Source organism: Sapajus apella, unplaced genomic scaffold, assembly GCF_009761245.1.
Source record: "Sapajus apella isolate SASKATOON/1434 unplaced genomic scaffold, GSC_monkey_1.0 scaffold15, whole genome shotgun sequence".
NCBI lineage: Eukaryota > Metazoa > Chordata > Mammalia > Primates > Cebidae > Sapajus > Sapajus apella.
In genome coordinates this window covers 18,979,442-19,007,031 of record NW_022436955.1, presented here as the reverse complement: position 1 = coordinate 19,007,031, position 27,590 = coordinate 18,979,442, and the positions used below count along the sequence as shown (strand labels likewise).

Here is a 27,590-nt window from a genome sequence, read left to right as displayed (position 1 = left end):
TTCAAATACAAAGTTATATTTATTTTCAACAATGAAAACAACACAACAACGTGGAGTCAATCCACTATTTAACACAATGTTTAGCACAAACTATACTCAATAAATAGAAACACATTAACCAGGTAAGATTATTCTTAAGACTCTCTAGGGTTGTGTGCGTGTTTTAAAGAAAACTGAGTGGTAGGTCAAGAAAGACATCCTACAGACTTGACTGAGAAGGGCTCCATGAAAAGAACAGCCAAGGAGCAGGGTCCCCAAATACTAAGTCAGCAAAATGAATACAGCATTTTCAAAGCAGTAGGGAAATCAGAGCTCACTGGGGTAAATGACAAGGGTTTGGGGATAATCCGTGTTCAAGGCCTCATAATTAAATCTTCCCATATTTCTAGATTCCCATATTTCTAGAATCTATCCCAATCTAAAGGAGCTTCTGCCAAAGGACAGGAGATTACTTATGCTGCCTGAAATGGCCAATGCCTCCTAAATTTCCTTTGACTTTGACACTAACAAAGCAAGGGTTCCACTCCAGCAAAGGATTACTACTATGTAGACCAACTCCTCTCTGGTTTAGCTTTTCCTTTCGTAAACACATTGATACTTGTTCAAGGAAAACTGCAAATACATCCAATTTTTCTTTTTATCCCCATCTACAACTGTGCTTGGCTACAAAGTCTATAACTCACAGATCAACAGCAGCAATGGTCAGAAAATAAGTGCCAGTTCCAATGCAAGAACTCTCTAAAGTTGGTCACAATTTTTTTAACCACCTCATCTGCCATGACTTTTTTCTTTTCTGATTATCATGCCAATTATTTCTTTCGAAATTCAATCCTCCGAGCTACATTCTGAGCACCAAATTTTTTGACCAATGCCTCTCTGGTATCCTCATCATCTTTTTGCAAATCTATATCATCTTGTCGGGACCAAATGGGGTATCCATCAGCTCTCTGACCAGATGCTAAGAAGGCAGAAGTAGCCTCCAGCTCACCACTATTTTTTAGGAAGGCCTGTGTAACTGTTGATAGATCCAAGTTAAACTTCTCCATCAACTGCCGAATGATCTTAATGGCAGTTCCCACCTCTGGTTGAGAAACTTTTTCTTCTTCTTCTTCTTCTTCCTCATCAGGCTGTGTTTCTGAGTCTTCCTCAGGTGTGGGTGGATCATCATCACACATAGTTATATGTATTTCAAAATCAGGAGGGCTCTCATCCACCTAGACAGAATGATGAATAAAACCAGTTTCTAATTACCAAGTCTTGAATTCTTACAATATCTGGTCTCTTCCAACTATCACCCCCTTGCCCTCCGCATTCCAATCCCACTGGGCTTCTTTCGGTTCCTCTTAATATGCTATGTTCCTTCTTACATTTATTCATGTCAGGTGTCTGTCTGTGTGTGTGTGTGTGTGTGTATGTGGGGGGGAAGTAGGGGGAGTATATGTGTATATATGTGTGAAATTAACTATAGTATTCCAACAGAATATAAGAAGCTACACTGAATATGAAAAATACATGTATATATAAAGAGATGCACACATATACACAAAATATATGTGCACACATGTTCATTAGATTTGTTAAATGTTTGACCTCACTCTCAAGACTGTAAGCTCCTAAGAGCAGGAACTGCATGTTTTGCTCATCACCACATCTCCAATACCTACCAATGCCTATACATAATAAGTACTCAAAAAGCACTGCTGTATGAATATATTAGGGCTTCCAAACTATACTACATTTAGACAGATTACAAAGCATGGTATATGAGAAGAGGCCTAGGTAGGTCATGTTTGAGAGCCGGGTGTTTGAAGTTTATGGAAAATGAACCAAATATCAAATAATAAAACAAAGCACAGACTACAAAAGGCAACAATCCATAAATCCTGCCAATTTCTGTGCATTCCTCACTCATCAATTACAGAAACTTTAAATTATTTCCCTCGTTTAGACTGAAGTCTAACCATTTTTCTTCGCGTTGATATGAAAATTTAATTCACAAGACCATTTATCCTGGAAAAATATATACATATAATTTGGACATTTAAAAAACTTATCATTATTTCACGGCTCCTGTCTTTCTCTATAGCTATTATTAAATACAGGATTACAACAGAGTAATAGAAGCTAGACTGAATATGGAAAGAACTAAAACATTTCAAAAAAGCTCAAAGTACACAAAAAGCTAAATTTGCTTGATAAAAAAATTACTATAATTAGCTGAGTGTGGTGACACATGCTGATAAACCCAGCTACCCAGGAGGCTGAGGCAGGAGAATCACTGGAACCCAGGAAGTTCCAGCCTGGGCGACAGAGCAAGACTCCGTTTCAAAAAAAAAGAAAAAACAATTACTGTAAACTTTTTGAAAAACATATTGAGATCAAAGAACTCAAAGTGGGATGCTTTATACTGTTTATATAACTGTCCCTATTCCACCCAATTATTCTTCCTTTCCCCCTTCAACTTGTCCTGCCAAAAACTAAAAGCTTGTGAAGCAAAAGCTTCGGGGCAACATGTCTGAAGCCCAGATCAGTCTCATTCTCCATATTCCCTTTCCATCTTGACCTCCTCTCTCCTTTCCTGGGCCCCGGGCAGATGAAAAAGGTAGATATGACAACGAGTTTCAAAGAAGAATGAAGGTAGGGACAAAAATAATGAGTAAATCTAGTTAACGTACCACAACTTCCTCAAACTCCTGGGTGGCTTCTATAAGCATCTTTTTGACTGCATCTTCGTTATCCTGCAATTCTTCCTTCCCATATTCTTCTTCAGGCAAATCTGGAGTTCTCTTATTCTGTGGCTCTATTAAAGAGAAGAACAGCACGGATTAGCAGTAGCCTGTTTCACATAAATCAAAATATATTGGCTGCTGGATGAGCTCTGCACCAGAAAGGGGCCTGTACTTTTTTTTCTATCAGAAGACATCTGTTTTTGATTCAGAAGGGTAAGAAAAGCCTACGACATGCTCATTCATTCATTGCTATGCTTGCTTCTGAAAAGATGTACCATCCAAATGATGATTTTTCTTAGACTCTCACATACAAAAATGCTCTTCAAGTTTAATTCATTTTTTGCTTTGTATTTACAGACTTTGCAAATTAATAAAAATGTGTCATAAATTGGGTTCCTTAGGAAGCGAATTCTGAGATGGAGATTAACATTTAAATAATTAGGGAGTGATTTTGGGAAAACCTCTGTGGAAGAGAAGGAAAGCAGGAGTGGACAGAGAGAGAAGCTGATTTATGAAAGAGTGACAACAAGGCCTCAGCCAAAACCATGGGCAACTCTGGAGCTAGGAAGTCCCTTTAGAGCTGACCAAGAAGCAGAGACTTTTAACTCTGTAAATATCAGTCACTGGATGGTGGCAGCCCTAAGAAGACAGGACTTTGGGCAAGGCAGCTCCCCCAAAAGCCAAAGGCACATCTGGGTCATGTACCACAATCCACCATATACCATCTACAAAAAGGAGGGTCTCCTAACTTTAAACATCCTCTTCCTTCCCAATTACATTTTATTCTCTGAAGATTCAACTCTGCTCCTTTGCTACTTACTAAAATATACTATAAAGGGGCAGCAAGAGGGACTTTTTTAAGATGGAATTGTTCTAAATCCTGATTTGAATGGTGATTACAAAAATGTACATATGTTAAAACACATATAACTGGAAAAGTGTACAGCAGTCCCTCAAAAAAAATTCAATATAATTTCATGATGACAATCGACAGGAAAAAAAAATTAAACAAAAAATTATGATATAATGCAGCAATTGCATTTCTAGGAATACACCTAAAATAATGGAAAGCAGGGTCTCAAACAAATACTAGTAATACCCATGTTCACAGCAGCATTATTCAAAATAGACAAAAGATGGAAACAAGATACATACAATGGAATATTATTCACCCTTAAAAAGGAATGAAATTCTGACACATGCTACAATATGGATGAGCTCGGAAGACATTATGCAAAGTAAAATAAGCCAGACACAAAAAGGCAAGTATTACATGATTCTACTTATATGAGGTATCTAGAAAGATTGAATTCATAGAAACAGAAAACATGTTGGTGGTTTCCAGGGGCTAAGGAGAGGGAGAAATAGGAGTTTGTGTTTAACAGGCATGTTTCTGACCTCTAGAAGCAGAAAATAATAAAAGGCATGGAGTTTCAGTTTGGGAAAATGAGTAAGTTCTAGATATGAATGGTGGTGATATTTGTCCAACAATGTGAATGCACTGAATAACACCACTGAATAGAACACTTAAAAAAAACTTGAATTGTAAATCTTATGGTATATACATTTTACTACAATCAAGTTTTTAAAATACATATAATTGTACACCATAAAAAGTTAATTTTACTGTATATATTTAACAAAATTTTTAAATAGTAACTTTAAAAAGCCTTATCTTTTAGATATACATACTAAAATAGATAAAATGATATGATGTCCGGCATTTACTTCAAAATAGTCCAAGAAGTTGGGATGAAAGGTAGAGTTAAAAAATGCCATGAACTACTATCAGGTGAAGGTGGGTGATGGGTACATGCAGTATAGTTCATTATACTATTCTATATTTGAAAATGCTTGGAATTCTCTATAATAAAAAGTAAATTACTGTTTATTCACATAATGAAATACAGTGCAATCTATGAGAAAAGAATGAGGAAAAGCTTTGTGCAGACACACAAACACTTCAAGATAAATCATTAAGTTTAAAAAAAAGTAAACCACAGAATAAGCTGATGTCTCTACTGTGCTAGTATTACTATCAGCAAAGGGGACATGTAACAGACAAGGGATGATAATAGAGGCTGCCTCTAGGAAAGGACCCAGGGAAAGGGTATGTGTAAATAGGGAGACTGCCTTTTCAGTATGTACCTACCCATTTGTACTCTGAGTTTATCTACTGGATAAATTCCTAGAAGCAAAACTGCCAAGTTTAGGGGAATATACATTATAAATGTTGTCAGAGATTGTCAAAATGTCCCCCCAAAAAAATCCTATCAATTTCTATTAACAATGCAGTAGTATACTTGTTTTCCCATATGTCAACTTTGGATATTACCCATTGTATTGACTTTTACCAGTCTTATAGATAAAATCTATCTCCATGCTCTGATTTGCTTAAAAAAAATAAATACTTGGGGATCTTTCATTCTATTTTGTATAATGGAAGCTACCTTAATTCATCAAATAAACACAAAACAATTCCAACATGCATATTTATTATCTCATGGGTCTCATGGATCAAAGTATACCTTATACTGACCCTCTGCTCAGGGTCTGATTTATTTTCTCTCTTTTTTTTGTTTTTTAAGACAGAGTCTCGCTCTGTCCCCAGACTGGAGTGCAGGGGCCTGAACTTGGCTCACTGCAACCTCCACCTCCCCAGCTGAAGCAATTTTCATGTCGCAGCCTCCCGAGTAGCTGGGATTACAGGCACACACCACCATGCCTGGATGGTTTTTGTATTTTTAGTAGAGATAGGGTTTCACCGTGTTGGCCAGGCTGGTCTCGAACTCTTGACCTCAAGTGATCTGCCCGCCTTGGCCTGCCAAGTGCTGAGATTATAGGCATGAGCTACCGCACCCTGTCTGATTTACTTTCATTTAATAACAGAATGTTTCTTCATTTGTTTATTGGCCGCTTACTTATTTCCTCTTCTGGGGACTTCCTGTTCCATTTCCTTTTCTCATTTCTCTATTAGTTTTCTTTTCACTTAATGACTTCTTAATAACAAAGAGCTCTTTAGACATTAAAGAAACTAAGTCTACTGCAATGTACTGGGAATATTTTTCCAGCATGCTCGCTGACTTTACTTATCATGAGAACTTTTTAATTTTCAGGTAATCAAATATATAAAACTTTTTCTTAGTCTTTTTGGCTGCATGACTTATCACCATGCTAACATTTTTACTTTCTTCTTCTGGTGTATCAGGCAGCATCCTGAACCACAAAAGGTTCAGAACAACTCCCACTGTACTGATATATTCATTCATATCTTCTCTTACTCATTTTAGAAATTTTTAATTTTTACATTTAAATATCCAATTTTATTAAAAGATGAGACGGGTAGAATGAATCCAGATTAATGTTGTCCTAAGTTCCGAATGGCTTGCCAACAGTCCCAACATCATGAATTTAAAAGCAAGGCTTGGACACAGCATGGTGGCTCACACCTGCAATCCTAACACTTTTGGGAGGCCAAGTTGGGCAGATCGCCTGAGGCCAGGAGTTCAAGACTAGCCTGGGCAACACGGCAAAATCCAGTCTCTACAAAAAAATACAAAAATTAGCTGGGTGTGGTGATAAATGCCTGCAGTCCCGGCTACTTGGGAAGCCGAAGTGGGAGGACCCATTGAGCCTGGGACATCAAGGCCACAGTGAACCATGATTGCACTACTGCACTCCAGCCTGTGTGACAGAGCAAGACTCTGTCTCAAGATATACAAATAAAATAAAAAGCAAGGCCTTACATGATAACATACTTTACCCATACATATAGTCCTAACCTCATCTGCTATAATTAATTCTCCCTCCTACTTCATTACAGCCACTGTATTCTCTTTATGGCTCCAAAAAAACACCAGGCACACTTTCACCTCAGGGTGTTTGCCCTGGCTTCTTCCTCGGCCTGGAACCCTCTTCCCCAGATATCCACCTGGGTTGCTCTTTCACTTCCTTCAGTCTCTGCTTAAACATCAGCTTATGAGAGTGACCTTCTCTTATCATCCTATAGGAAAATCCTCCTCCCTAACTCTTACACCCTGATTTATTTTTGTCCATAGCCCTTACCACTCCCCAGCTAGCAGGTTAAAAGCTCCATAACCACAGGGACTTTTATTGTTATACTCTAGAAGGACAACAATGTCCGGCACTCGAATATACGCTGAATGAAGCTGAAATGCCACTTTTACCAAAAATAAAACGCCTACTAAGCATACTGAACAGGAGAAAAAAATTTTACTCCCCAGGCTTCAAGTGTTAAATGGAATAGTCACACAGGCAAAGAAAAGGTGGGAGGATTACAGAGGGGGAGGAGCAGCAGCATGCTTCTTTAAACAAAAGGGTCTGTCAGTTTTAGTTGTCAATGCCAGATACATCAAAAGCATATCTTTTTTTTTTTTTTCAACTGAGAGCAGGTACTGTTTATTAAGTGACCAGCTTAGCAAATGCACATCTTAATAGCCTTGTACTGTATTCCAGCCATCCCGAACCCTAATTTCCCTTTTTTTTTTTTTGAAACTCAATTTTCAATTCAACTGCATTAAAACTCACTTCACCTAAGCAAGAACAGAAAGAGAACTTCCAACTGTCGAGAACCTTCTTAAGTCCATAGGCATTCAGTTATGCCAGAGCATGAAAATAAACATTCGGCACGCCTTTGTACTGAATCTACGTGAACATAGCAGCAATCTTTTTTAAAAAGGCGTCTGTGAAGTATCTCTTAAAAGAAACACAAGAAGCCATTTATCCCTTGGGTAGGTGGTGGGCAAGAAGAACAAGAGAATTTTTTTTCCTTTTTTGTTTTTTTGAGACAGAGTCTCGCTGTCACTCAGGCTGGAGTGCTGTGGCGCAGTTTCGGCTCACTGCAACCTCTGCCTTCTGGGTTCAAGCGATTCTCCTGCGTAGATGGGACTACAGGTACTCGCCGCCACGGCCGGCTAATTTTTATATTTTTAGTAGAGATGAGGTTTCGCCATGTTGGCCAGGCTCTTCTTGTACTCCTTATCTCAGGTGATCCGCCCACCTCGGCCTCCCAAAGTGCTGCGATTACAGGCTTGAGCCACAGCACCCAGCCAAGAGAGAATTTTCTATATACTTTCGAATATTGAACCATGTCAATATTATAGTAAATGGTAAAGTAAATTAAAACTAGACGGAGAAGCTGAGTGCGATGGTTCATGCCTGTAATCCCAATACTTTGGGAAGTCGAGGCGGGAGGATCGCTTGAGCCCAAGAGTTCCAGACCTGTAAGGGCAACACAGCGAGACCTCCATGTCTAGAATTTTTTTCTTTGTTTTTTGTTTTTGTTTTTGTTTTATTTAGCGGGACCTGGTGGCACGAGAGTGTAGTACCAGATACTTAGGAGGCTAAGGCAGAGATTCGCTTGAGCCCCGGAGGTCCAGGCTGCAGCGGGTCGTGATCGCGCGGCTGCATCACAGTCTGGGCGACCGAGCGAGACCCCCACTCAAAAAATTTAAACATAAAAACGACGAGAGGCCGGGCGTGGTGGTTCACTCATGTAATCCCAACACACTGAGAGGCCAAGGCGGGAGAATCGCTCAAGCTCAGTTCAGACCAGCTTGGGCAACACAGACTCCACCGCAAAAAAAAAAAAAAAAATAGTAATAAACAACAAGGGAGTGAAGAAGCAACAAAATGGTGCAAATTTACCCGGATGTCAACAGGGGGAGGGGCCGAGTGCTGCTACCCAAGATGCCAAGATGGACGCCAGGCAGCCAGGAAAAGACCCCAGCCCCACCCGCGCAGGTGTCCGCGAGGCCCCAGGCGCAGCAGTCTCACCCCCGCTATCCGCGGCCTCCGGGTCCTCCTCCGCCTTCCGCTTGAGCTTCTGGGACGAGGGGCTCACCGGCGCGTCCCCCAGCAGGTACTTATGCTCCTGGCCCCGCAGGTGCTTAAGGTAGCGGTCCTTCAGGGACTGCCACGAGTGCTGCGTGAGCGAGCTCTTCTCCATCGCTTTCCACAAGGCGTTGCCGGTGACGGAGCTGGGCGAGCGGGCATTTTCCTTCACGTAAGTCAGGATGGCCACATCGTCTGCATCCGTGAAGGCGATCCGCCCAGTGAGCCGCTGCGGCTCCGGCTCCACGGAGCCCTCGCCCAGAGCCCCGGGCTTTGCTTCCGGGCCCGTGTCCGCCGCCGAAGCGGGGCCCAGCCGATAGGTCTCTAGCTCCAGTCTCTCGTTCTGCTCCACACAGTCCAGGATGTACTGCGTGGAGATGAAATCACCCGAGGCCTCGGCCAACGCTTCCCCGGGCTGGGCCAGCAGCACGGCCCCGGGCTCCTGCACCCGGCATAAGGTGCCGCCGCCGTGCAGTATGAGCGTCGACAGCCGGCGCTTGGCCGGGCTGGGCCGCACGTAGAAGGACATGGAGCTGCCGTCCTCCCTCACGAACAGAGTGGAGGAATGGGTGGGCCCGTTGGGGTCTTTGCCCAAATCCATCGCCTCCGCCATGTCTGACGCCGAGCACTCGAAGAGCTGCCCCCTCGCAAGCGCCTGGCACCCGGAGCGATTAAGTAACTGAGCTGTCAACGCAGCGGCGGCGAAGCGCAGAACTGAACCTACTCAACAGCAGCCGCCGCGCGTCGATAGCTCCCGCCCCCTCTCCCCCGGAAGAGGTGGGGCTTCGCACCGTGACCTGGAAGTTAACGTACTATCCTCGTTACTTTTGGGTCAGGGCCTCCGGGAAGATGGCAGCTGTGCACGGGGCTGAGGTGAAAGTGGATGGCACCGAGCCGAAACTGAGCAAGAAGTAAGTGTCGCTGCGAGTCTTTAAAGCCTTTACGGTAGGAGGGTCCGGGCTGGAAAGCACCACGAGGTTCCCTCCTAGGCGGCTGTGCCGGGGCCTTCCTGCCGGCTTTCATGGGTACGCACATGCCGAGACGTGGTGGCTGCGCGCTGCAGACCACATATCCCGGGATGCCCCGGGCACGCCGGCTCCCCGGTCCCAGCCGGCACCTGCGAGGTCCTCACTATCATACTCCTAAAGTTAAGAGACTGTGGTGGAGGAGCTAGGACGAGAACTAAGAGGTATCAGGAAAGAAAAGCGAAACATCGTTTTCTTTTTCTTTTTTTTTTGGAAAAGCGAATGCTTACCTTCATTCTCCTTCTGAGAAATCCATTCTTTGTTGAGCCACTCAGTAAACGAGGAAGTTGGAGAAATGTTAAATATCCTAGCTCTTCAGAAAGACCTTCAAAATCTTCTCGCCCTCGCTAAGGTCATTCTGAACGTTATGTATTAAAAGGGATCTTTTAATACACGAGTTCTAAAACTCGTGCATCTACCCATATGAGATATTCAGTGGATCTGTGAGTATTGAGTGATCAACATCTAACAATAGAGACCGTCTTAAGTTAGCCTGATATCTTTGTCAACCACTCCCAAATCCTTGGAGTGTGTAGGTTAACATATATAAGAACTGGCTGTCTTATATTCTCATTAGTGTTCCTCATTTAAACCACAACACACAGGCATTGAGTGTTTTCTCATTGCTAGGAAGGATGGTACATAGTACCATTCCAGAGGCATATGAGGGGGCTTAATCCCCATGACACGCACCTGTAAACCCAGCTACTCGGAAGGCTGAGGCAGGAAAGTCGCTTGAACCCAGGAGGTGGAGGTTGCAGTGAGCTGAAATCGTGCCACTGCACTCCGGCGTGGGTGACAGAGCCAGATCCTGAATTTAAAAAAGAAAAAAGAAATGATGTTTCCTTTTGTGTTGCTAGCTTTGTGCTTCAAATATCTTAGAAAAAGTGTAAGAGAAATGGTCTAAGTTTATCGTTTGATAGTACCCTAATACATTGTCCTTTATTAGAGTAATCTGATGGATTTCCATAAATGTTTGGAACCTGGTCTTTGGACTGCTACCTTAGAGAAAATTGACTGGAGTTTTTTTTGAGACGGAGTTTCGCTCTTGTTGCCCAGGCTGGAGTGCAATGGTGTGATCTTGGCTTACTGCAACCTCCACCTCCTGGGTTAAAGTGATTGTCCTGCCTCAGCCTCCCATGTAGCTGGGATTGCAGGCATGCACCACCATTCCCGGCTAATTTTGTATTTTTAGTAGAGATTAGGTTTCTCCATGTTGGTCAGGCTGGTCTCTAAGTCTTGAACTCAGGTGATCTACCCACCTCAGCCTCCCAAAGTGCTGGGATTACAGGCGAGAGCCACAGTCCTGGACCAAATAGATTGGACTTTAATCTGTTAAGTCAAATTTAATTGAATGTGTTGTGTCTGTGATATTATACAATCCTAAAATTTAGTTCATTCTTTCAAACCACCTGTGATAATCAGTTACATTAAATTGAATTTTAGGACTGTACATCACAGGTGAAAGCAAGGTTTCCAGTTCAGAGTGATTTTTAGGTTTTAACTGAGAAAAGTGGTTAATTCCTCTTTACTAAGGGTCTTTTTTTTTTTTTTTTTTTTTTTTGTGGAGGCAGAGTCTGTTGCTCTCACTGGAGTGCAGTGGTGTGATTTCGGCTCATGGCAACCTCCGCCTCGCAGGTACAATCAATTTTGGTGCCTCAGCCTATCAAGTACCTGGGACTACAGGCGCGTGCTACAACACCCAGCTGAATTTTTGTAATTTAGTAGACACGGGGTTTCACCATGTTGCCCAGGCTGGTGTCAAACTCCCAAGCTCAGGTGATCCACCCGCCTGAGCATCCCAAAGTGCTAGGATTATAGGCATGAGCCAACACTCCCTGCTTCACTGACTTCTAAGATTAAATACAACTACTAGTTTTTTGACCAGCTTTTCTGTGCCAGGCACAATGCTAGATCTCTACAAGCTTTCTGTCTAATCTCAATAATAACCTTGCAAGAGAAGAGTTACTGTCCATTTTTCAAATTAATAAACTGAGACCCTGGTAATTGAATGTATTACTAAAGTGTGGATTCCTAAAATATAGTCTAGCACTGATCCAGAGCACTGGAGCAGAGATCTTAAATCAAGCCTGTGACTTCACAGCCCATGCTCTGTGTACTGACTGCACAGCACTACTCACGTTGTCTTGTTATTGATGTGTATTCCTCTAGTTACCTTGGGCTGAAATAATATTTTATGATTACCATTTCCTTCTTTTTTATTTTTATTTATTTATTTTTTTTATTTTTTTTTTTAGACGGAGTTTCACTCATGTTACCCAGGCTGGAGTGCAATGGCGCGATCTCGGCTCACCGCAACCTCCGCCTCCCGGGTTCAGGCAATTCCCCTGCCTCAGCCTCCTGAGTAGCTGGGATTACAGGCACACGCCACCATGCCCAGCTAATTTTTTGTATTTTTAGTAGAGACAGGGTTTCACCATGTTGACCAGGATGGTCTCGATCTCTTGACCTCATGATCCACCCGCCTCGGCCTCCCAAAGTGCTGGGATTACAGGCTTGAGCCACCACGCCCAGCCATTTTACCATTTCCTTCTAATTGTTCTTGGAAATTCCTTGGTCTGAAATCTTTAGAAAGCACCAGCTTAAGCTGGGCGTGGTGGTTTACGCTTGTAATCCCAGCACTTTGGGAGTCTGAGGCAGGCGGATCACAAGGCCAAGAGATCAAGACCATCCTGGCCAACATGGTGAAATTCCGTCTCTACTGAAAATACAAAAATTAGCTGTGCGTGGTGCTGCGTGCCTGTAGTCCCAACCACTTGGGAGGCTCAGGCAAGAGAATCGGTTGAACCCGGAAGGCGGAGGTTGCAGTGAGCTGAGATCCTGCCACTGCTCTCCAGCCTGGCAACAGAGCAAAGCTCCATCTTCCCCCCCACTAAAAAAAGCAGGTATTGACTCCAGGTTTAAAAACAGTTGTGCTCCCTGCCCAAATGAAATACACTCCTCAAATTTATTTGAACACGGTAAAGAAAGTGATCTCTGTAATTCTGTTGCCTTTCAGTGCTAATAATGTATAAACATGTAGTCAAAGAACCTTCCTGAAATTCTCCTTTCCCCTTGTTCCTAGAGTTCCAAACAAGTCTTCTCTTTGACTTGTGCTTTTGTGTGGCTTGCATTTGTTTTTGTCTAGAGTTTGCAATTAACAGTAACAGTTTCCTCTTATTTTATATGCTTCCTATAGCCATCTTGTGGCCATGTATTTCCTCTCCAAGTGAGAAATCACACTTCAGGGGCTTCAGAAAGTGCCTCATATCCTGTTCCAATATTCTAGGGCGTTGTGATCATTTTTACCTATAAGCTGTCCATTTGCTTGTTGTTGACTTTTGACCCCAGGTATGCATGTTTTTTCCATAGTCAGGACTAAGAACATTGTCAGTTACAGTTGTAGCACAGGGAGTGTTACAGGATTGCTATCAGTTATGAGTCTTAAGTTAAATGGGGCTAAAAGGTAGTAGAAGCAGGCCCCCCCCACAACCCGTAAGAGAGTTGGTTGGATATATATATCCCGTCTGTCCCATCTGACACCACATCTCTGTGTTTCCCGCTAGGTGGTGGTAATCGTTAGTTCCAGGGTGTTCTGCCATGTTGACGCAAGCTGCTGTAAGGCTTGTTAGGGGGTCCCTGCGCAAAACCTCCTGGGCAGAGTGGGGTCACAGGGAACTGCGGCTGGGTCAACTTGCTCCTTTGACAGCGCCTCACAAGGACAAGCCATTTTCTGATCAAAGAAGGTTGGTGCCCATTACCTTCTTTATTGCTCTGGAAGCAAAAATTCTTTCCTTACATAATTCATTATCTGTTAAGCCCCTGGCTAAGTCTTTGGGCTTGTTGCTAAGGAAACAGGAGCCCTACTACCAAAACCAATAGCCCTTTCTCGTTTTCTCTTTAATAAATTAGAATCATCTCTCCTAAGAGCCTTGAGACGACATGTGGATCTTATTCTAGAACAAAACCCTTGTTTGAATAAATAATTTCTAAATGCCAGTTATTTCCCTTTTCTGTCTTTCTTGGGTTCTGTTCGCTCTTGAGATTAATTTGGTTTCTAATCTTAGTGCTATCTCTAGGACCTTTTTGGATTATCCTCAAGATTGACTTGATTTAAGAGGAGCACCTGGTTGAGTGGAAAACAGATTTATCTTAATTCTAGAAGAACTAGACAGTCCACTGACTGAATTATAGCGTGATAGTACCAGCACAGTGTTTTGGAAAGGTTGTCTTTACAAATGTTGTAAGACATTGTATGTAGAAAAGTTGTCAACTTTGAAACAGTCAGCATCCGTTTTTCATGTTTAAAAGATGAAAGATTCAAAACCTCAATTCATTTTTTTAAGTTATTCTAAATTCATATTGAAAATGAAGAATGTGCTCTAAAGCCAGAAAGTATGCAAGCATGACTTGAGATCTTTTGCTGTGGTTCAGTGTTGGAGAATAATTGATTATGTTCAGTAGTCTGAAAGAATGATCCATAAGTTCTCTTGGAATAGTAAAGGTGTCCTTCCCTACACCAATATGTTTTGGTTCTGGGTTCACATGACAAATTCAGACCATAAGAGATATGAACATATCATAAAGAACAGCTCAAAGTTGTCCACATCACTTTGTTTTTTGAGGTTCAAGTGGTATCAAGAATTTGGATAGCAAGTGATTTAGCCAGAAATATATTCAACTGGTATGGTTTCTATACGAGGCACAGAGAGTAAAGGGTTAAGATAGTGAAAGATACCTAGAATAGCTCACATTTGATTAACTAAATGCCAGGGTCAGGGACATCCCTTTATACAAACATTATCTCAATACACACCACAACAACTGGTGGAGGTTGTCTATTATTTTCATTTTGCAGGAGAGAAGTTAATTCACTTGTCCAAGTCACATAATTGACAAGTGTGTTGGAATTTAGTCCCATTCAGCCTGACTACAAAGATGGTATATTATCCCCTGTACTATGGTGCTTTGCACGCTGCTCTACTTTGTTGTCTCAGTCAGGCTCCAGTGGGCAAAGTAAGACCAATGCTGACAGCCATTCTTGGAGAGACTGTTGGTGGGGGAGCTCTCCTTCAGTGCCAGAAGCCAGCTATCTCACTTCAGGGAGGAATAGAGAGGAGGTGGCAGACAGTTAGAGATGTTGCCTTGTCATGTGTTAGATCTGGCACTGTACAGGTCAGGTGCAGTGGCTCACACCTGTAAATCCTAGCACTGTGGAAGGCTGAGGCGGGCAGATCACGAGGCAAAGAATTTGAAACCAGCCTAGCCAGCATGGTGAAACCCCATATCTATTGAAAATACAAAAATTGGCTGGGCATGGTGGTGCACACCTGTAATCCCAGCTACTCAGGAGGCTGAAGCACAAGAATCCCTCAAAATCAGCGTGGCAGAGGTTGCAGTGAGCCAAGATTGTGCGACTGCACTCCAACCTGAGTGACAGAGCAAAATTCTGTCTCATTAAAAAAAAAAAAAAAAAGATCTGTACGAACTTCACCTTCTAGAAGGGACACTAAACAACTAAGATTCAGTCGCTGTCCTCAAGGAGCTCCCTAACAGTTAGCTCAAGAAAAGCCTATTCTGCTAATTTTCTAGAAAATCTTTTCTCCTATTCAAGACTAATGTGTTGGATTTTCTTTGTCCTGGTCATTTTGGTTTTAGTTGGGACCTAATACTAGGGACCTGAGACTGGCAAGCAGAACTGAGAGTGATCTTTTACATCTTTGTTCTATTTTATCCATTTTGTCTTTCACATAGAGTTTAGTGACAAGAGACTTGAGCAGAGCTGTGAGTGTGGAATTGAGGGGAATAGAACTGAGCAACAGCACTTCTCCCAGGCAATTCGTATTTTTGATAAGTGGCTAGGGGCAGAATATAGAGGACTCCTCAGGCAGCTAACACATTGAATGCTTTCATCTTTCCAACAGTGAGCTGAAGAGACGCCTGAAAGCTGAAAAGAAAGTAGCAGAGAAGGAGGCAAAGCAGAAAGAGCTCAGTGAGAAACAGCTAAGCCAAGCCACCGCTGCTGCCACCAACCACACTACTGACAATGGTGTGGGTCCTGAGGAAGAGAGCCTGGACCCAAATGTGAGTTCCCTGGGCCAACAGCATGGCTGGGCACAGGAAAGCGTCTGATGAGGCTTATGGCAGATTCCTTGGGACTGGACAGTAGAAGGGACAAGTATGCCCAGGGTCACTGCCAGGGATAAGGGAGGATCTGCCACTCCATCTGGTTAAAGGCACAGACCTGAGTGTTTTTTATGTCAGCCTCCAAAAGGCATTTGGGAGAGTTCAACATTCCTAAGTGAATTAACCTTTCTTGGAATTAGCTTGGCCTTGAGGCCCCAGGAAAGTGTCTCTAAAGATTCCCTAAGGTTTAGTTCAGACCAGGGGCTGGCAGACTGCATTCCACAGGCCAAATCCACTTCTCCATACCCCTACTTTATCCTTCCCATCTTGGTTTTTGGTTTTGTTTTTTTTGAGACAGTGTCTCACTCTGTCGCCCAGGCCAGAGTGCAGTGGCGTGATATAGCTCCCTGCAACCTCCGCCTCCCCGGTTCAGGTTATTCTCCTGCCTTGGCCTGGGATTAGAGGCACACGCCACAGCACCCAGCTAATTTTTGTATTTTTAGTAGAGACAGGGTTTTTCCATGTTGGCCAGGCTGGTCTTGAACTCCTGGCCTGAAGTGATTTGCCCACCTAGGGCTCCAAAAGTGCTGAGATTACAGGTGTGAGCCACCTTGCCCAGCCCCCCTCCTTGGTTTTACAAGTAAAATTATATTGGAACCCAGCCATCCTCATTTGTCGGCAAATTTCTAAGGCTGCTTTTCCCCTGAAGCAGCAGAGTTGAAAGGTTCCGTCAGAAAAGCTTTGCTAATTGGTTGCTGTAGAGTATTCCTTGTTTACATTCTCCAGGCCCCATGCCCTGGGGAAAAGTCTGATGTGTGGCCAGAGGCAGGAGAGTAGTTCAGAAGATAAATGACTCAACTCACCTTGCAAATGCCGTCTACAAAAGTGACAACAAAGCCACCTATACCAATTAAACTTTTGTGATTTTAGACAGAGCTCTGATTTTTCTTTTTGTTGACTCTTGGATTTTGGCCTTCATTTCCAGCTATGGATCTGACCACCCTGCATATTTTAAGTACAGATCTCACTCCACATTACTAATCCTATAATGCAGAGGGCTTGATTAAAGTAAACAATGTATTAGGGTCACTCTGGGGCAGAGTACTACCCTCTGCTAGATGGGCCACTGGTCTGACCAGGTTCAGCTTTTCAAGGGCTTTTTTTTTTTTTTAACAGCAATACTACAAAATCCGCAGTCAAGCAATTCATCAACTGAAGGTCATTGGGGAAGATCCATACCCACACAAGTTCCATGTAGACATCTCACTCACCGACTTCATCCAAGAATATAGTCACCTGCAGCCTGGGGATCACCTGACTGACATCACCTTAAGAGTGGCAGGTAGGAACTCTCCCTGGCAAATCACCGAACTCCCACAAAAGGCAGCCGCTTCGGTAGCACAAGGGAAGGTCTGGGTTGGTCTTGTTCTCAAGGAGCCTGTGTCTGAAGCTACTTTACTAAGGACAGTGCCATTGTACCTACTCACAGAAAAAAGTAGAGCCGCCCCGAGACATGGACTCCTATTCCAGATCAGGTAGTGCTACAAAGAGAGGGGCTTTCTCTGTAAGGGTTCCGTTCGTCAGCAAGAGACAGCAGTAGAAGTCTCAGGCTTCTAAGAATTCTAGCCTTTGGCCTAGAATGCTTTGCACTGAGACAGTATTTCTAAAACATTGCTCTTTTGGAGTTGTACTATCTTGTGTGAGATCTTCTTTTCCTAAATTAAAAAAAAAAAAATCACATCTTTTCCTTGTCCTCCCCCACCAAATAGTAACACTGTTAGTTGTAGAAAACTTAGAATAATCAAAGAAGCAAGCAGAGAAAGTTTTGATTTACCAGTAATCCTCCCACCCAGAGAGAATTCCTGCCAGCACCTAAAACATTTCCTTCTTCCTGTCTGCCCAAAAGATTTCTTGTTTAAAGTGCAGTAATTTTACTAAAGTCTTTTTTTGTTTTTTTTCCTGAGACACAGTCTTGCTCTGTCGCCCAGGCTGGAGTGCAGTGGTGCAATCTAAGCTCACTGGAACCTCCACTCCCCGAGTTCAAGCGATTTTCCTGTCCCATCCTCCCAAGTAGCTGAGACTACAGGCACATGCCACCACGCCTGGCTAATTTTTGTATTTTTTAGTAGAGACAGGGTTTCAGTGTGTTAGTCAGGCTGGTCTTCAACTCCTGATCTCAGGTGATCTGCCTTCCAAAGTGCTGGGATTACAGGCACAAGCCACCACCACCATCTTCAGGCATCTGGTGACTATCTTGAAGGTCAGATCTCCCTGCATGTCTTTAACTGCTTTGAATGGAGATCATTGGCTTGAGGGCAAAGGTGGGTATCAGACCTCAAGCTAAAATCAGATTGTACTTCTTTGTGTTCTGCCCTGACCAAAAAAAAAAAAAAAATGCAGGCTGGGTGTGGTGGCTCATGCCTGTAATCCCAGCACTTTGGGAGACTGAGGCAGGTAGATAGGTTCAGCCCAGGAGTTTGAGACCAGCCTGGCCAACATGGCAAAACACCCTCTCTACTTAAAAAAAAAAAGTTAACTGGACGTGGTGGTGCGCACCTGTAATCCCAGCTACCCACAAGGCTGAGACAAGAGAATCACTTGAACCCAGGAGGCAGAGATGGCAGTGAACCAAGATCATGCCACTGCACTCCAGCCTGGGTAACAGAGCAAGACTCTGTCTCAAAAAAAAAAAAAAAAAAAAAAATCCAGGCGGAGCTTTTTTGACATTGATACTATAAAATGACTTCTGGTTCTGTCAGTCAATATTTTTGCTCCTCTTTTCTAGGTAGGATTCATGCCAAAAGAGCTTCTGGGGGAAAGCTCATCTTCTATGATCTTCGAGGAGAGGGGGTGAAGTTGCAAGTCATGGCCAATTCCAGGTATCTTGAAATATACAGTTATAGACCTTTCGTGGTTGGCCTAGAGAACATGGCAATAGGCTGATGTGTTGTTATTGACAGTTGAAATTAGAGTAAGAAGGAGTGGGATATGGTTGGGCAAGGCTGAAAAGAAGGTAACATGACCATCTATTCACCTATAAAGTAATGACTGCTTTCAAGTTATGTGACGGTAAAGTAAAGAATAGTCCTTTTTTAATAGTTACCCCTTAATCTGAGATCATTCTCGGGCTCACATTACCTAGGTATTAACAGTTGATTGAGGGTTCCAGAGGAAACCAGTGGTCAGTAGTGTTTATTTGAATTGTTACTGAATCACATTTCCTTTTCACTCAGAAATTATAAATCAGAAGAAGAATTTATTCATATTAATAACAAACTGCGTCGGGGAGACATAATTGGAGTTCAGGGGAATCCTGGGAAGACCAAGAAGGGTGAGCTGAGCATCATTCCATATGAGATCACACTGCTGTCTCCCTGTTTGCATATGTTACCTCATCTTCACTTTGGCCTCAAAGACAAGGTAAGCATTCATGGCCTCCTAGCTGTGGCAAGGAGGTGCCTTCTGTTTGTTTATCCTACCATTGAATCATATGTACCATATGAACCAGTGATTTCTAATTGCTGCTCTTGGTTTAGGAAACAAGGTATCGCCAGAGATACTTGGACTTGATCCTGAATGACTTTGTGAGGCAGAAATTTATCACCCGCTCTAAGATCATCACATATATAAGAAGTTTCATGGATGAGCTGGGATTCCTGGAGGTAAGGAGAGTTCTTGCCTGACATGATGAGCTGCCTTACAATGCTTGCCTCCTACTCTCCCTTGCCTTCCTTTTCCGAAGTGTATCCTTTGTCAGGATTCTTCTTGCTTAATGAGACTGTCCCCTTTCTCACCATTGTCTCTCTTCTACCTTGTCCTGATTAGGAAGGCAGGACTTGACCTCCAAGATAATGGACAAGGTATAGGGCCATCCACATGCTAATGATGCCACATTCAATATGTATTCAAATCATTTTGCTTTTTTGTAGCATTAAGAAATATTTTTTAATCATATGAGAAAGACAAACACACATACCATAAAATAAATTTAAACAATAAATTAAATAGAAGCAAAACTGAAGGTGCCCTTTCCTCCCAGCTAACTTCCATCCCCTAACTTGAGTTCGATGTGTATCCTTCCATGCCATTTATTGGGCATATATACATACGTACACATGTGTGCTGCAGATGGAGTGCATACATGTAAATGTTTTGGAGGGGTTTTATTTTTGGTTTAAATATAAGTGAAGTCACATTATATGTATTGTGATGGACCTGCCTTTATTTCACTTAACAAGATATTCTGGAGCTCTTTGTATGAGATAGATATTCCTCCTTAATGCTGCATTATTTGTTTCAACAAGCATCTTTATACACATGTTCAGGTATTTCTATAGGATGGATTTCTAGATGTAGAATAAGTCAGGATATAAGCAGTTAAATTTTTAAATGATCAGTTGAGATAACGTACTACCTTCGGACCATCCTAAATTTTTAGTAAATACTGCAATTTGAACTCAAGAAATGCTGTATCCATTTAGATTCTCAGCTCATGAAAGTTCATGGTCCTATATTAATGGTATTATCAGACATCGGTCACCAACTGCAGAATTTGACGTGCAGACCCTGACTCAACCAGGGATGAATGAATGCACTCTCACACCATTACAGTGTTTCAAGTGCAGTAGTGATGGCCGTTGGCTGCTTTCAGAGGGTGAAATGCAACCAGTCAACCCAGACTCCCTGTTTTTCCACACAGTTATTCCTGACAGAGGTTCTAAGTTAACATACTTGTGAATAATTAACATGGTTAAGAGAATGGTTTTACAACTAACAAAAGCTTTAGGTTCCAGGGCCCAGAGTAAATGCTATTAACAGGCAATTCCTCTTTGATCTTCCCCAGAGAGGGCCATCCAGCACAAAGTTTACATGAATAAACAGAGTAGAGACAAAGGGATGTGGGGTAAACAGACTTAACTGGGAAAGCCTCCTCCCTGTCTTCTCCCTAACTTAATGAACCGGCTGGCCACCTTCTGCCTGCTGCAGTAAAAACTTTTGGCCTTCCAAAAGGTTTGAGACGTATATAACTTTTCCCAATATTAATGTTCTGCCAACTACTCCAAGTGAATTCCAACAGTATTAGGTATTAATAGAAATTGAGACACTGTTGTAGAAAATCATACTATCTGTTCTTTTTTGTCAAGCAATTGCATTAACATTTAGTTTGGGATATAACAGGCTTAGACTATATTACATGCAAAGGATGATCTGTCTCCCCAAGGCCTCTGGTTATCTTAGGACTGAATGTTTCTCCTTGTCTTTTTTAGATTGAAACTCCCATGATGAACATCATCCCAGGGGGAGCTGTGGCCAAGCCTTTCATCACTTATCACAATGAGCTGGACATGAACTTATATATGAGAATTGCACCAGAACTCTACCATAAGGTAGTCAATAATAATACACCTTGTTCCCTTAAAGAGGCAGAAAGTTGGAGAACCATTGGCTAGACAGGTAGAGTCAGAAATACAAGGAACAGAGAGAGTAAAACAGCCAAGAAAGTGTTCTAATGGGTCAGGTGTGTGGATGTGAGTAACACTTCAGAATTTCTCTACAAGATCGATAGAGCGTTGCAGGCAAAGGGATTGTCTTCTCATGTATACAGGCACTTCTTACCTACCTTGGTTCCCCTAAACCTTTTAAGATATAGTTTTAATTAGACCTGATTTAAGTTTTTCATAAAAGAAAGAGCCTGGTCTCTTGGAAAGTTGGAAATAAGTGTCATCAGGCTGGGCACAGTGGCTCACACCTGTAATCCCAACACTTTGGGAGCCCAAGGCAGGTGGATCACTTGAGGTCAGGTTTGAGACTAGCCTGGCCTACGTGGTGAAACCTCACCCCCGTCTCTACTAAAAATAAAAAAAATTAGCTGGGTGTGGTGGCAGATACGTGTAATCCCAGTTACTCAGGAGGCTGAGGCAGGAGGATCGCTTTAACCCCGGGAGGCAGAGGTTGCAGTGAGCCAAGATCCTGCCACTGCACTGCAGCCTAGGCAACAGAGGGAAACTCCGTCTCAAAAAACAGGATTTTCAAATCGCTATAAAGATGTCTTTTCAGATTCCCAGGTAAATATTGAAGATTATCATTCAGAATTCTTAGTTGCAGCCAGAAGAACCTGTTATAACTAGTTTAAACAAAATAAAAATTTACTCAGCTTTATAGGAAGCTCACAATCTTCAGAACGATCAGAGAATCGGGCTTGGAAACCACATAACTAGAAATTATTCTGGGTCAATCACTTGCCCCCTTCACCAAAATGAATTCTGTGCAATACCGCGTCTTCTGTTAGTAGCTTCCATGTTGAAGTCTCACTAGTGTATCTGACTACAACCTAACCCCAAGAGATGCTGCTTCCTTGGGGAGGTTCAGACTCAATAATGTGGGATGCCCAAGACAAGAAGAGTATCCAGAAATCCTGGGCAGCCAAAAAAGAGGGGTAACTATGCATACTACAAGGTTCTAAAGAGAGCAGGATGCTTGGCATTTGACTAGAGACCTGAGAGCATGCCTAACCTGTGAAAACCAAGTTACAGCTTCTGGAGACTGAAACTTCCCAGAGCTATTAATACAAGATGAGCTGTCATGACCGTGGCCATGTGTTGTTGTTAGATGCTTGTGGTTGGTGGCATCGACCGGGTTTATGAAATTGGACGCCAGTTCCGGAATGAGGGGATTGATTTGACACACAATCCTGAGTTCACCACCTGTGAGTTCTACATGGCCTATGCAGACTATCACGATCTCATGGAAATCACGGAGAAAATGGTTTCAGGTGACTCCTGCTCTCTGTCACACTCATGGGGGGTTGATATGCTGCTTTCAGAGGAGGGCTGCCTGGGTTTCATCCCCGCTAAATAACAGGTTTCTCTCCCAGGGATGGTGAAGCATATTACAGGCAGTTATAAAGTCACCTACCACCCAGATGGCCCAGAGGGCCAGGCCTATGAAATTGACTTCACCCCACCCTTCCGGAGAATCAGCATGATAGAAGAGCTTGAGAAAGCCCTGGGGATGAAGCTGCCAGAAACCAACCTCTTTGAAACTGAAGGTAAAGTGACTGCACTCAGTCCTTCATTGTAAGGCCCTCCTTCCAGTTCAGCTCTGAATTTGATTGGATCAGAGCTAGAATTCCCACGCTGTCCTCTTTATGTACATTTTTACTTGGCTAGTGTGATGTCTCCTGCCCTAACTTGTGCATTTGTATCCCAGAAACTCGCAAAATTCTTGATGATATCTGTGTGGCAAAAGCTGTTGAATGCCCTCCACCTCGGACCACAGCCAGGCTTCTTGACAAGGTGAGAGGCCCCACCTTTGTCATCCACATCCCCATCTGGTGCTGAACAGTTCCTATTCACTGGGAAAGTCAACCCCACTAAGGAGAGTTCATTTCTGCAGCTTCACAAGAAAACTCTAAAGAGAGAACGAGAGAATTAACAAACTGTCATACTAAGCTCTGTGCCAAATAATTTATGTGTGTTATCCCAATTAATCCTTTCCAGCCTTTAAAAAGCTATAGGGGGCCGGGCGCAGTGGCTCACGCCTGTAATCCCAGCACTTTGGGAGGCCGAGGCGGGTGGATCACGAGGTCAAGAGATCGAGACCATCCTGGTCAACATGGTGAAACCCCGTCTCTACTAAAAATACAAAAAATCAGCTGGGCATGGTGGCGTGTGCCTGTAATCCCAGCTACTCAGGAGGCTGAGGCAGGAGAATTGCCTGAACCCAGGAGGCGGAGGTTGCGGTGAGCCAAGATCGCGCCATTGCACCCCAGCCTGGGTAACAAGAGTGAAACTCCGTCTCAAAAAAAAAAAAAAAAAAAGCTATAGGGTAGGCCAGGTTCACTGGCTCAGGCCTGTAATCCCAGCACTTTGGAAGGCCGAGGTGGGCGGATCGTGAGGTTAAGAGATCAAGACCATCCAGGTCAACATGGTGAAACCCTGTCTCTATTAAAATCTTAAAAATTAGGTGGGCATGGTGGCACGCGCTACTCGGGAGGCTGAGGCGGAAGAATCGCTTGAACCTGGGAGGTGGAGGTTGCAGTGAGCCGAGATTGCACCACTGCACTCCAGCCTGGCAACAGCAGGACTCCGTCTCAAAAAAAAAAAAAAAAAAAAAGCTATAGGGTAGGCATGGTGGCTCACGCCTGTAATCTCAGCACTTTCGGAAGCTGAGGTGGGCAAAGCACCTGAGTCAGGAGTTCGAGACCAGCCTGGCCAACATGGTGAAACCCCATCTCTACTAAAAATAGAAAAATTACCCAGGTATGGTGGCAGGCACCTGTAATCCCAGCTATTCAGGAGGCTGAGGCACAAGTATTGCTGGAACCGGGAGGTGGAGGTTGCAGCGAGCCGAGATCGTGCCACTGCCCTCTAGCCTGGGCAACAGAGTGAGACTCTGTCTCAAAAATAATACTAAATTAATTAATTAAATAAAAGGTTATAGGATAAGCCCAGCTGGGTGGGAGCTGAGGTCTTCTGCCTAAGCTGGGATGATCAAATACTATTCAGAAATGGTGATTAATTCTGCTTTGCTTTCTCATTAAGCTTGTAGGGGAGTTCCTGGAAGTAACTTGCATCAATCCTACGTTCATCTGTGATCACCCACAGATAATGAGCCCTTTGGCTAAATGGTAAGATTGCAGTTACCTGTTGCTGCATAACACAGCCCCAAAACTTAGTGGTATTAAACAGCAGTTCATTGTCAAGATTTTGTGGGTTGACTGATGGTCTTTCTGCTGGGTGGTGTTGACTAGGATAACCCAAGTGGCTATTTTTTAAATGGGGATTCTGCCAGGGCACTTTTGGTTCTCCTTCTTGTCACTCCACATAGGATTTTGTCCTTCAGGGCCTCTTCATGTGGCCTTTCTGACAGCACAGCCTGGTCTTCCTTTCAGCATGGCAGTTGGGCTCTAAGGGGAAGCTTCCAAAAGAATAAACCACATTGTGCAAATACACATCAAGTGTCTGCTGATATCCCATTGGCCAAACCAAGACATGTTGCCAGCCCAGAGTCCATGTGAAAGAGACTACATGGGCCGGGTGCGCTGGTTCACACCTGTAATCCCAGCACTTTGGGAGGCTGAGGCGGGTGGATCACGAGGTCAAGAGATCAAGACCATCCTGGTCAATATGGTGAAACCCCGTCTCTACTAAAAATACAAAAAATTAGCTGGGCATAGTGGTGCATGCCTATAATCCCAGCTACTCAGGAGGCTGAGGCAGGAGAATTGCCTGAACCCAGGAGGCGGAGGTTGCGGTGAGCCAAGATTGCGCCATTGCACTCCAGCCTGGGTAACTCAAAAAAAAAAAAAAAAAGAGACTACATGTGGGCATGAATACGAGAGGTGTGGTCCATTGTAACAGTCTGCCACACTGGCTTGTTAGGAAGATCATTAAACCTTCCTTGTCTTTCTCACCCTCCTCACTTTTGTACCAAAGGATTTGTTGCAGTCTGAAGTCTGCAATCAGTAACACTTTTGAGTCCACTAGAATGTAATTATTGTATTAGATGTTAGATCATTAGACCAACCTGACCAACATGGTGAAACCCTGTGCACTAAAAATACAAAACTTAGCCAGGCATAGTGGCATGCACCTGTGCTCCCGGCTACTCGAGGCTGAGGCAGGAGAAGCACTTGAACCCAGGAGGTGGAGTTTGCAGTGAACTGAGATCATACCACTGCACTCCATCCAGCCTGGGCGACAGAGCAAGACTCCATCTCAAAAAAAAAAAAAATTGTTTTAGATCATTAGGGGCCTGTTATTCAACCTCCTCGTTGATCTCCTATCCATAGGCACCGCTCTAAAGAGGGTCTGACAGAGCGCTTTGAGCTATTTGTCATGAAGAAAGAGATATGTAATGCCTACACTGAGCTGAATGATCCCATGCGGCAGCGGCAGCTTTTTGAAGAACAGGCCAAGGTGAGGAAGGGGACTATGCTCAGAATCTGTGCCTGCTCATCAGGCAATACCAGCCTTAACCCTGATCTGTATTGATGTATACATTCTTGGTGACTTCAGAAGTGAAGGATAAAGCCATAGCTTTGCTGGAGGAAGTCACATTTCAAGATGGAGACTTCACCTGGTATTGACTCTCTAGTTCCTAAAGAGAAACTTAGTTAGGATTGTCCCTATGGGAAGCATGACACTTGCCTTGAAAATACACTTGCCAAACAGGAACATTATTTTTCTTAGATTGTACATGTGTTGAGGTGGCTTAGGGCTGGGAGGCAGGTAAAGATTAATGGAGAAGACAAAGCCCACACAGCTGCCTGCAGCTGTTGCTGCCACTGAGGGCTGCCTTCAGAAAATGCGAGAAAGACTTTTGGAATTGTCACAGAGGCTCCGAGAATTAACCTGTTTGGAGTCCCAGAGCCCCAGGCAGTGGAAGTGTTTTATTTCAGAGAAATTTGTATGTGTTCTGAGGTCAGTTTCATCAGTCCTGACCTCCAGGTCTTTGAAAGAAACAGCTGCATCTTGGAGTTACTAGGAAATGAATTCCCAACAAGTCCTGAGTGTCGGGAGCATCCCTGGAATGATGGTACCTCTCCCTTGGAGCCTGCTAACATGGTCACTCACACACTGAGATATCCTAGAAGAAGGTCACCTTTCGGTTCTCTCCTCTTCCAGGCCAAGGCTGCAGGTGATGATGAGGCCATGTTCATAGATGAAAACTTCTGTACCGCCCTGGAATACGGGCTGCCCCCCACGGCTGGCTGGGGCATGGGCATTGACCGAGTTGCCATGTTTCTCACGGACTCCAACAACATCAAGGTATGTAGCAGCCCTCCACAGTGCACACTGCCCTAAAGAAGTTCATTGTGTTGGAGGCAGGACATGGTGGGCCTGGAGGAGAAAATTAAGGAAGGGCTTTGGACAGGGAAGAGGAGCAGGCAGAGGAGTTCTATGCCACTCACAGGAGGGCCAGAGCCTCTGACATTAAAGGATTTGGGATTTTTCCTACCAGAGGCAGAAAGAATACTAATTGTTTGCATTTATGGAGGATCCAGGGAAGTCTCCATGCATTATTTCAGCTAATTAAGTCAGCCTATGAGGTGTAGAAACTTGCCCGTTTTTATAGATGAGGAAACCAAATTTTAATAGAAATGTGTTTATTCATCCTTTTGATGTAGTGCCCTAGGCAGTGCTATCTATGCTTTTGTTCTTTGTCATCTAACTGAGAGGGTCTGAGTTGAAATACAAGAACACGTGTCTTTTCAGCTGGAATATACTCATCTCTGGATTTTGGTGGTAACAATAACAGAAGCCAAAGGAATAGGTAGATAACTGTGAAAAAATGTTCAGGGTGCTCCTTAGCTTCAAGGTACATTTCTATCTTCCACAGGAAGTACTTCTGTTTCCTGCCATGAAACCCGAAGACAAGAAGGAGAATGTAGCAGCCACTGATACGCTGGAAAGTACAGCAGTTGGCACGTCTGTCTAGAAAATAATAATTGCAAGTTGTATAACTCAGGCGTCTTTGCATTTCTATAAAAGGTCAAGGTCTGCAAGGGAATTCTTGTGTGTGGCTTTCCACTTGACTGCTGCGGTTCGGTTCAGCCATCAGAAGAGAGGCAAGGAATTTAAAATGCCCTTTTAATCCTTGTTACCAAATAAACTATTTGTCCTCTCCTCTCTTTACCTTTAGAATGTCACCTTTTTTTCCCAGACTGCTGGCCTAATGAATGTTTAGGATTCTACCATCTTACTCATTTAACAAATTTCTAAGGGATTGGGGATACAGCAGTGAACAAAAGCCAAGTTCCTGCTTTCATGGAACTTGTATTCTTTCTTTGGCGTAGGGAGGAGAAGTAGACAAACAAAAAGTAAATACACATTCTTTTTAGTGGTGATACATA

General features: G+C 43.4%; 2 protein-coding genes across 3 annotated transcripts; one reads left to right on the top strand and one right to left on the bottom strand.

The window, feature by feature from the left end:
- TERF2IP (TERF2 interacting protein) lies at nucleotides 1-9,358 on the bottom strand. Its single transcript, XM_032284498.1, has 3 exons — nucleotides 8,526-9,358; nucleotides 2,676-2,800; nucleotides 1-1,214 (listed from the first exon to the last, which is right to left on the bottom strand). Exons 1-3 carry the CDS (start codon nucleotides 9,193-9,195, stop codon nucleotides 810-812), a joined length of 1,200 nt encoding a protein of 399 aa, XP_032140389.1. The 5' UTR covers nucleotides 9,196-9,358; the 3' UTR covers nucleotides 1-809.
- KARS1 (lysyl-tRNA synthetase 1) lies at nucleotides 9,329-27,372 on the top strand. 2 transcript variants are annotated; one of them, XM_032284489.1, is made up of 15 exons: nucleotides 9,389-9,493; nucleotides 13,174-13,353; nucleotides 15,532-15,691; nucleotides 16,910-17,075; nucleotides 18,519-18,612; nucleotides 18,967-19,153; nucleotides 19,270-19,395; nucleotides 21,001-21,120; nucleotides 22,343-22,505; nucleotides 22,608-22,781; nucleotides 22,943-23,028; nucleotides 24,277-24,362; nucleotides 25,527-25,653; nucleotides 26,362-26,505; nucleotides 27,077-27,372. In XM_032284489.1, the coding sequence occupies exons 2-15, from the start codon at nucleotides 13,208-13,210 to the stop codon at nucleotides 27,173-27,175; spliced, it is 1,878 nt and encodes a 625-aa protein (XP_032140380.1). In that variant the 5' UTR covers nucleotides 9,389-9,493; nucleotides 13,174-13,207; the 3' UTR covers nucleotides 27,176-27,372. The 2 variants fall into 2 exon arrangements, with proteins under 2 accessions (XP_032140381.1, XP_032140380.1); XM_032284490.1 differs by lacking the exon at nucleotides 13,174-13,353 and having other exon boundaries at nucleotides 9,329-9,493.
- Nucleotides 27,373-27,590: the final 218 nt, after the last annotated feature.